The 11,208-nt window shown below is 33.2% G+C and overlaps 1 protein-coding gene across 1 annotated transcript; it reads right to left on the minus strand.

Moving 5' to 3' along the window:
• Positions 1-9,787: 9,787 nt before the first annotated feature.
• Positions 9,788-10,765, minus strand: LOC145160549 (uncharacterized). The gene has a single exon (XM_079079792.1). The coding sequence runs from the start codon at positions 10,661-10,663 to the stop codon at positions 9,896-9,898; it is 768 nt and encodes a 255-aa protein (XP_078935918.1). The 5' UTR covers positions 10,664-10,765; the 3' UTR covers positions 9,788-9,895.
• Between the last annotated feature and the right edge of the window lie 443 nt (positions 10,766-11,208).

Below are 11,208 nucleotides of genomic sequence, written 5' to 3' on the forward strand. Positions count from 1 at the left end.
GAGTTACCCGAGGTGAGTCTTCTCACTATACTTTACCTAGAGTGGTAATTAGAGCTATGAGACAGAGTATGCTGTATGCTTTTGCATGATGTGATTTCTATGTGTTATATGCTATGTATGTTACAGAGTTTTCAGAGTTAGGACCGGAAGGTCCACAGAGTTAGGGCCAGAGGGCCCACAGGGTTAGGGCTAGAGGGCCCACAGAGTTATGGGACTGGAGGGTCCCATAGAGACACCTTGACCAGAGGGTCATCAGAGTCATAGCCTCGAGTGGCTAATATGTGTTGTGTGTGGTATTTTGGGGAACTCACTAAGCATTTATGCTTACAGTGTTGTGTTATGTGTCTCAGGTACCAGCGAGGATCGCGGGAAGGCGCCGGCTTGATTAGTACACACACGGGGAGATTTTTATTATGATCTTGGGATATGATGTTATGATTGACTATGTGATCCAATGGTGTTTTTATAACGATTATGAATGAAAATGTGTTTTATAAAATGTGAAAAATTGTTTTGAAAATTTGGGTGTTACAATACCTCTATCCTGCCATGCAAACGATATGCAATGGGATACATGTCATAGTGGGAAATTTACTTGAAGCGTAGAACTGAAGAAGCACAACAACACTCTCTCTCCTTGTAATGATCAATCCTACGAACCGATTAACACTAATAAATATAATTTCTTAATCCACAACCCAAAACCTTCAAGTTTGAACTAAGGTCAAATTGGTCAAAAGTTAACAGTCAACAAAATTCAATGGCCAACCAAGTCAACAGTGACCACGACGTGGAGACCTCTTAATCATGTCGTGGGAATGACAAGACAAACTAGACAACATGTAGGACATCACCATGTCATGGGCCCTCCTTGGTCACGCCGTGAGAATTTCAGGACAATACAATTGTGAATTAGCATCCCACCACGATGTGGACCCTCCTTGGCCACATTGTGGTTGCTGTCAAAACTCTATTTTCTTCATTAAGAGCTTAATCCTTACAGATCTAAGCCCAGAATTTTAGATCTATTCCTTCTCAATGACTTAATGGATAAAGTTTCCAACTTTATCCATTAGGAAATCACTCCAAATCAAGATCTATAAACCTATATCCAAAATGGCATAAATCCTTCACAAAACATGCATGGCTTCAAGGACAAGATCAAGCTACCAACTTTCCAACAAGAAAATGTCCAAAAGACAATCATTAGTGCTTAGAAGAGTATGGAGTTATCTCAACTCCAAACACACCACCAAAAAGGGACCAAAAGCATAAAAATGTACCATAAGCTAGATCTAACACACTAGAAGCAAAGGTTGAAGCTTTATACTCACAATAGTCCAAAAATGAAGTCACTTTGCTTGATCTATACTTGATCTCTTAACCACAACACTTTGCAAGCAACTTGATCTTCAAGCTCTACACCAAAACATAATAAATTAGCCTTCAAGTGGCCAGGAACACCAAAAACATCTTAAGAACACTCAATGGGGCTAGGATTGCGAGATATGAGGGTGGAGGTTGAATAGAATGACCTAACCCTAAAGTTAAGGTCCTTAAATATGAGAGAAATCCTAAAAATCATGGGTTGTGGATGTAGCAGCCAACACGTCATGGCAACCCTCTTGCCATGCCGTGGTTTTTATCAGAAATACGTGATTCATAAAGGTCATGCCACGTCATGGTCATCCATGCACCACGTCGTGGCATATGGTTTTTCTCCAAAAAAAACCCATATTTGACCCCATTAAGTCTTTAGCTGGTCCATTCTGGAAAACAGTTGTTACAAATTATTTCAAGGAAAATCATATAATAATTACTACAGTGAAAATGTCAAGATTAATATATACACTATATATAGATAATAACAAGCGGTTTATGATGATTGGTATGAAACATGTTGTATGCATATGTGTATGACCGGTTGTATTGTATGAAATGTGTTTGTTTCCATACATGTTGTACTTGAGATTGACTCATGTGTTGATGCTAACACTTGTTCTTGTGTTGTTTGACATGATTTCCTTACATTGGTAAAGGTTGTTTAGAGATTTGGCCTGGTTAGGTTGAGACTATTTTTGGGTAGTTTCATATTCTATTAGATGATACCACTTGGACTCGTCATGGTGGCCATTTCAATGTTTTTGTTAATGCAAACCTAACCTATCTCTTTTGTGATGGTTGTAATTTTATGTAACGTTGATGACTTCCATGAAATTGTTTTAAAAAGGTCTTTCGTTGCTAATATTGTTAAATGATGTGCGTAAAAATAAAGAAAAATTTTATGGTCAAAATCATGGTGTTACATTGATGGTCCAGTAGATGGGGCAGAGCATTTGGGTGAGCCACTGCGGGTTAGTGGGTAAGGATAATTGTAACGCCCGCAGATTCGGGCTAGTCAATTTAAAGACAATGAGCATCAAAAATGAGTTTTTGATGGAAGATTATTTAGAAGGAATAATCTTAACCAAGTGGTAGTATATGTTAAAAAGGTTCTGTACATATAAATAATGCCGAAATCCGAGTTATAACGAAGAAGTTATGACCTGTCGAAGTTTTACGGCAAAACCGACACGACACCGGGAATCGTAAAAAGTGAATTTACGATAAAATACTTTCTAGCCTTAGCGATCTAAACAAAAGTCGTAGTATATGTTAAACCGAGAGTGTGCATAAAAAGAACGTCCAAATCTGACTTCGTATGAGGAAGTTATGAATTTTCTAAGATTTGGCATAGCAGTGCACGGCCCGAAACTCGAATTTTAGTTCGAGCAGTTTTTGGCCTACGCGACCTGAATGAGAGTTGAAGATCTCATTAATAGGAACTCAACGATAAAAAGACAGACGAAAACGGAGTCCGTATGAAGGAGTTACGAATTCTTCGCGGTCATTTAACAGTCTAATCTCCTCCTACTATTCAATTTAAGATCAGTCAAGAATTAGCCGACGAAGTCTAAAAAAAAGTTGTAGATCTTGTTTTTACCTACGTGTGGATATAAAGAACGTCGAAAACGAAGCTTGTATGCGAAAGTTACGGGGTTTAGAAGTCGGCAGGGTGTTGTGCGAAATCGGGTGACGTGGCTGAATATGGGCCAAGGCTTTCTCCCCAAGGCAAGCCACCAGGTGGTGACACCTGGCCATGGACTCAACGAGTAGGACCCCCTACTCGACGATTAGAGCAGGATTCCAGCCTATAAATAGAGGTGTCGGGTTCCCTCATTCTTCACACCATTCCAACTTCTTCTCTCTCTCTCTCTCTAAACTCTCTCTCTAGCCCCCAAAACCCCCCTAAAGTCTAGGTAAACCCCCTAGCACCCGAAGGAAGCCCCGAGGCTCCCGAAGCCTCGAGAAAAGAGCCTTTCGGCTCGGGAACGCTGCTCCAGCGAAGCCCGGTTTTTGAGAAAACCCGCTGTAAGTGAGCTACGCCTGACCTATCTTTAGTATAGCTTATGTTTCAATATAGTAATGTTATTACGACCTTATAATAAGTATTTGGGCTATTATTATAAGTTATATAAGTGTCGTTATAATATCTTTTTAACCACTCGCGGTGTGGGGAATCTGGTTTGGAGGGCCGCTTGGGTTGCTCGATTCAGAAGTGTTATATGCCAAAATGATCCCGCCCTCCGGTGTTTCATGTCTGGCCCCTGTCTGTACATAGTGGGTGAAGAGTATTGTTTAACGCTTATATAATAGTAATAATAGCAAGACTATTAATTAGTCTCGTCAAATATTAGACTAAACTCTAGTGGTAATGATACTAGGTTTTGTCCGAGGGAAATTGTTTTAAGAATAACGAAGCGCTGTCCGAGTACCGAGTGACGACCTTATCAGGTGAGTGCATGGTCCCTTTCATCTTACACATAGATATGAAGTATTTTAATATAAATTACGTGCTATGTGTGCATATTGTCTGAATACTTGCTGTCTATGCTGGGTGAAAGATTTTTATACATGTTTTAAATGATTTAAAATGTATATGTATTTTATATCTACAAAATGTGTTGGGTAAAACATGGGTAGATGAAATAGTTGTTGTGTGATAACACGATGAAATACATCAATGTTGACAGTGATCCAGTCATGTAGTGGAGTATAGATGACGACCACAGACTATACTAGACAGTCCAATGGAACGCTAGCAGGCTCGTAACCTGTAGGTGTTTTTGAACTAGGTGCTCATTAGGTATTTTGAACTAAGTGTGTTCACTAGGTATTTTTGAACTAAGTGTGTTCACTAGGTATTTTTGAACTAAGTGTTCACCAGATGTTTTGGACTACGTGTTCACCAGTTGTAATCTATAAACCTTGGTAACGATGGACTTCGTGCCAATTCCTTAGGATGATCCTTAGGAATAAATGAACGAGGAATAGTTGATTCTTAGGGTAGATACTTAAGAGTAAAGAAGACAATGAGGATGGGTAATTGGGTTGATTAATTATTTGAAGATTAAACATAATAATTATATTATTGTGGGTTGAAAACCCTATGTACTCACCAGGTTTCCCAACCTGACCCACTCAGTTTATTTTTATCACATGTGTTGATATGAAGTCACATTACACTGAGAGATTAAGAAGATATAAATCACTAGTGATAATGAATGTAAGTTCTGTTTATGCTTATGTTTCTGTATTGACGATGACATCCCAAATGTTTTAAAATGAATAAAAATACCTTTCTTCGAAAATGTCTTGATAACGTATTTATCATGTTTTACTGGGAACAAATTTCGCAACATTTTTATTAAAAGAGGTACTCTGGTTTTTATAAAGCATAAACAAAATCGGTCTTTTCTGGCCGTGAAAATGAGGATTTCACAATAATGGGGGAAGGGATGATTAGTGACCCTCATCCAAGTTATGGTGATGGCAAGAGGGTTGTAGTGATCGAGGGTCATCGACGATTGGAGGGAGGAAGGTGATATATATATATATATATATATATATATATATATATATATAGAGAGAGAGAGAGAGAGAGAGAGAGAGAGGACATAATCTTCAGGTTTAACTAGATAGAAAGAAAAATACGAAAGAGATAAAAAAGAATAAGACCAAATTAAATAAATAAACAAATAAATAAAACTTTAAGTACAAAAAACCTAATAAGGACGATATAATCAATTTAAGTCGGTATGCGACTAAAACCCTGACAAAAACCCTAACAAAAACAAATTATATGGTTGTATGAATTAAAGAAAGAATTAGAGATCAAAAGCAAATATTATCTCAAAATCAATCATTCATATATTTTATTCTAAATTATAACTTGTTATTATGTTATTATTATTATTATTATAAAATAATAGTAAAGAAAAGTTAAAAGAGACAACATCAATAGCTTTCACATCTATAAATATGTGTGTTGAGTCGTGAATTATAAATAAACAAAACATTTAATGGTGTTTTATATATATATATATATATATATATATATATATATATATATATATATATATATATATATATATATATATATATATATATATATAGAGGTTTAGGTTCTAAATATGTGTATTGAGTCTGAATTATAAATAAACAAAACATTTAATGGTGTTTTAATATATATATATATATATATATATATATATATATATATATATATATATATATATATATATATATATATATATATAGAGGTTTAGGTTCTATGGAAAACAAAAAAACTCTAAAAAACCCTAAAAATCATAAAAATGCATAAAAAAAATACTTAGAGATAACAAAAAACATTTTTGAATTTTTTTTATAAAAAATCGCTGAAAAAAAAAATCAATTTTTATTTTACAATAAAAAAAAAATTTCAAAATTTTTTTCACCGATTTTGTATAAAAAGCTGCAATTTTTTCAAAAAAAAAATTTGTGATCTCTAAGTATTTTTTTTATGCATTTTTATGATTTTTAGGGTTTTTTTAGGGTTTTTTAGTTTTCCAAATAACCCTTCCCTATATATATATATAAACCTTTTATTTAACAAAATTATTTAATATGCAAAACTGAAATTAAAAAATCAATCACAAAGATGACACATATAATATAATATTATAGAAAAAAAAAACATCAGATTTTACTATTGAAAATTAGGGGTATTCGTCTGGATGGATCGGTTTGATCCGATCCAATCAAGTGAATCCAAATTGATTTCGGTTTTCAAAACATGAATTCAAATAGTCTAAACTAAATTCAATTCCGATCGATTCGATCTACTTACAGTTATGTTGGATCGGTTTTAATAATTCGTTTTTCAACAACCGAAACATTTTAAAATGACATATAATTATAAGATTACTTAATTTTACAGAAGAAGCAAAAACAAACGATTTAGTTTTAATTTGAAATTTATAAACAACTACTAAGAAGATATATTATAGTTTAATATTATATAGATAAAAAATTGCTAAGAGAAAAGGCATATTAATGTTTGTTATTAGGTGAAACTTTTTGAACCTATTTGAAAAATAAATTACAAAATTAATAAATAATTATAGATATATTAAAAGTAAATAAATAATAAATTGTTATTCGATTTTTTAGGACTATTCGGTTCCTATTTTATAAACCAAAATCAATCCGAAGTCCAAAATAATAAACCAAAACCAATTCAAAAATCTGAATATCTTAACTAAATTGTCCAATTGGACAATTCGGTTTTATCCGAACAGTGAACAACCCTATTAAAAATGTTACCCCCGATATGAATGTATCATTTAAAACCTAATACGATGTTTCTACCCATTTATACGGTCCCCCAATTTTAAATAGAATCTGAAGAGGTATCCACCACAACTTAATATAATATTTCAGATTTTCTCAGTGATTTTTGGAAACAAAATATAGATTAACATCCCTATGAGATAACAGTGAACCAAGTTAGTTCTACACCTTTATGTCCATATTTTGTAGTTAAAAAGAAATAATAAATGAAAAATAAAAATAACTTGTCCAAATGCAAACCCTAATCCAAAATGTGAATGAACATATGTAAAATGGGATGCTATTTTGTATTAAAATAGGCATCTCTTATGCCTTTCATAGCATTTAGGTTATACGATTCATTTTTAGTTTTCAAAATAGGTTAAAAATAATAAAAATTGTGTCTGAAATGGAAACCCAATACGAAATCTAAACAACAAATCTAAAATTGATGTTCTTTTTGGTATTTGGATTTTTTTAAAAATTAGGTATGATGTAATTTATATAGTTAGATGTTCTTTTCTTACAACTCTGAGTGAGTTACATATATCAAAATCTGTTGAATCTAAAATATAGAGCAACTATGATATTACACGTGATGACTTCACATGGATATTGCTTAAAAAACAGATTACTGAGATAAGCAGGGGCGGACCTAGGGGTCCATGGTGGCACCGACAACCCCTGACTTTTCCGGCCGCAGTGGAAAAATTTTCGAAAATTTTATTTTAATACTACCGTGCAACCCCTGACTTTCTCGTGCAACCCTACTGTGAAATCTTGCGTCCGCCCTGGAGATAAGTAATATAATAACTGGGGAATTTCCGAAATTAGAAATGCATCTAGTAAGTGTTCTGTTATATAAATATATATTGTATTCAACATTAAATATCTTCTAATATATCTTACTGACTAACCGTTTATTTGCATGGAGAAGCACCAGAATTCTACAAGTGGCAGACTTTAATCTAAATGGTTACATTTTGCATTAAATTTGGTTTCTAATTCTATATTTGAAATGGATTTTTTTTTAATTTTTTTTTTTTACTTTCACAAGAATCCATTGCGTCATCTCCAACGCTATTAGAAGTTGAAATGGTAGAAGTGGCAGTTAAACAATGCATTCTTAGTAAGAACACTATGTTGGACTTCATTTCATAGTTTAAACATGTACAAGAGTTCTTATGCAACATAGAGATCCCATTACCAGCATTAAAAGCCAAGGACCGTTGACAATCGATAATTTACTTTATGACAATGCTCTTGGTTATTATGTCTAAAGATATATAACATTTTATCAAGACGATGGAAAGAATCGAAGACGCATGTGTGCCCACTTCACCACTATGAGGGCAGATTTTGACCAGAAATGATATGGACTTAACTCAAAGTTATAAGGAGAATTTTGATGTTCACTTCTAGGGTTAGTGTGCCAGAAGCTTTGAAAGAATATACTTGAATTATGTAACATGTTTGCTATATTTTATGATAAAACATTATGTAATGTAATTTGAACACTAATATGCAATTTTCTTTTATAATCATTACTCGTAAGAAAACAATACAAAATGATACATGGACCTTACAAACCTATTACATGATATTAAACTAGTTAGTGTAATGCTTTTACATGACTAGTCTTAAAAAACATCAAAATAACAAAACAACTAAAACTCATGAAAACCATATACAAAATAGATCAAAACATTGGGTAGACTCACCAAACTATAGTTGTTTGCTTGGTATAGCTTTTGCACACTAGGTTTAGTAGGATGGTGCATAGTCATTTAAGGCAATTGCTTATGCATTTCAAAACATTCTTTTTATACCAAATCGTTAGACACTTCTTCATCATTTCACTCAAAATACTTACAATCTTGACATGTATCTATAAAACATGGGCAACCAAATTAACAACTACATGAGTTTTTATGATTCCAATAAATTCAAATTCTAGCTTGAATACCACAATTGCATCTACCAAATGGCGATTTCTTTGTCTATGCACGAAAGTTCGAGAGCTTGAGTTACTTGAACAAGCGTACACTATCATTATTATTGTGAATAAGTGTTTGATCTTAGTTGTTTATTATGGTTTTATGTAAATCATTTGTCCAAAATTAAATGTTTGTACTCAGCAATCCGAAATTCATATACCAAAATCCAAAATTTCTTCTTTTCTCAAGAAAATGTATTTTGGTAATACAAAATTATTCCGAAATAAACTTTATCTAGTCTATTATGTCTTATTTTAGACAGGATGATTAATTTTACAACTGTTTAAAAAATTGTTCTGAGTTACAAACAATTTATGATGATGTTTTTTTTAGACAGGATGATTAATTTTACAAATGGCTAAAATTTGTTCCGTTACAATTCTGATAAAAATATTACATTATATTCAGATTCAGACTAAATAATATTTAAATGAGGAAGTCAATTTAGTAGATAAAGTTGGAATTGTGTAAAGTGTAAACTGCAAAGCGTTGATCGAAGGAAAAAAAACAAATAATAAAATGAATTTATAAAAATACAAAATCTAAAATAAGGTAAGAAAATGGCGCGGAAGATCCCGGAAAATCGCATGAGCATCCGGTATCCAGTTCGATTCTATCATTGAAATGCTCAAAACACGTTATAACAAAACCGATTTATTTTAACATTATTTTCTTTTCCTTTTTATTATACACATATTCCGTTGTCTAAACTCTAAACTAATATCCATTTGTATTTTTCTATTTCATATATTCCTACCGATTATATTTTACTTTTATGACTTTCATATATTCATATGGACATTGAATGTTGTCCTTTTCATAATCTCTAAATTAAACAGAAAACACCATTTGGTTGTTTCTAAAATTATTAAACTGAATTAAATATTTGATTAATTACTATCCATATATAATAGGAAGCAAATTAATCACAACCACTTTTATACTAGTATTTTAGTAGGTAGTTCCAACTACTCAAGAACGCAAAATTAATTATACCACATATTTCCATAAAATCTGGGAAAAGTAATTGTCTCACTAGTTGCATTTTCTAAAAGCATGCTTAAGATGAGTAAATGTGTTTCGAGTATTGTATGATCTGATCGAAAATATTTACATTAAATAAGATTAAGATTGGAATCCATGTGCTACAAAAACAGCTTAAAATGGAGGAAAACAAAATTGTGTTTGATGATTGATGATATAATTTAGAATGGGGATTTCTTCCCCTTGGCGTTGACATTTGAGAAGAACCCAACTAGGCCTTGCCTGTAAGGTAGATACGATTTCCTCTTTCCGATTTCGCTTTTGGCTCGTTGTTGCACGTAGAATAATTCATGAAACGACGGAGATGATGATTTTGATTTGTTGGCAACGACGGAGACTTCACCGGAACTCCGGTTTTGTTTGGGAGTGTCCACCTTTTTATGCGTCAACAACACCATCGGCTCCTTCCCTTCGCTGTTGCTCCGCCGGAGTAAATCTCTAATTCTCCACCGTTTTGATCCCGATCCGGTGGAACTGCTCTTTTTGCATTTGCTAAGAGGCGATGATCCGATATCCATTTTCGGTCTCCACACACAGAACACTCCAGGAGTTTCACCTTCCGATTCTTCCGCTTCTGATGACGACGAAGACGCAGATTCTTCCCGTTCCCGATCGTTCATAAACAATTTCGCCAGAGAATCCGAACAAGCATCAACGTTTCCGTTAACAGCTTCACGATCTACCTCTTCCTGATTCAATAGATCACGGTTGAAAAGAGGAAAAACCGTCGGGCCTTCGAAAGCGATATCGTGGACTGAAATTTCTTCATCTCCAAGCACGATTGAGAACTCGAAATCCTCTTCTCCAACATCGTGAAATAATTGATTGGTGACTTTTGCAGCGGCGATGGAGGCTAGAGTATCGGAAGAGTAGCAATTAAAGCTAGGACAGAACCCTAGATCATCTATTTGTCCCTGTTGTTGTTGCATTCTTGTGGTTGCAGAAATCCCAAGAAGTGATGAATTGAAATGTATCTGTTTGGAATAGCTGAATGAGAGAGAAGGAATTTGGTAGCAGGATTATTTATAAGCAGGGGAACATGAAGAGATGCAATTGGGCCGCGTGGGGTTTAGTACACTAGAAACAAATTCTTGCTTGCACTTTCTACGGCTTAAAATAGTAACATTTTTTATACAATAAATAATTTCACTCTATTAAATATTCATAGGCTTTCTTCACGTATAAATCCTATCAAATATTTATTATTCAACAAATCTTTTTAATTAATTTAAAAATAAATTAAAGTTATACTGTATGATTATAATTTATAAACTCTTTTATATAAAATACAAATTCTACTTATTGTTACCATTTTTGTTATTTAATTGTAAAACTATCATGTAGGTGGTTAAACGTTGATTTTGAGTATGATTTTAAATATAACTCTTAAATATAAATGTGTATATAATATGTTACAAATCAACTTCAAATCATTTCAAATTTCTTATTGTGCGTCGCTTTCTTTTTTATTAAA

This window comes from Lactuca virosa, chromosome 2 (genome assembly GCF_052849685.1).
Source record: "Lactuca virosa cultivar CGN04683 chromosome 2, Lactuca_virosa_CGN04683_v6, whole genome shotgun sequence".
Classification (NCBI taxonomy): Eukaryota; Viridiplantae; Streptophyta; class Magnoliopsida; order Asterales; family Asteraceae; genus Lactuca; species Lactuca virosa.

Coding starts and splice junctions, on each gene's coding strand:
- LOC145160549 (XM_079079792.1), bottom strand. CDS start 10,663: ATGCAACAACAACAGGGACAAATAGATGATCTAGGGTTCTGTCCTAGC.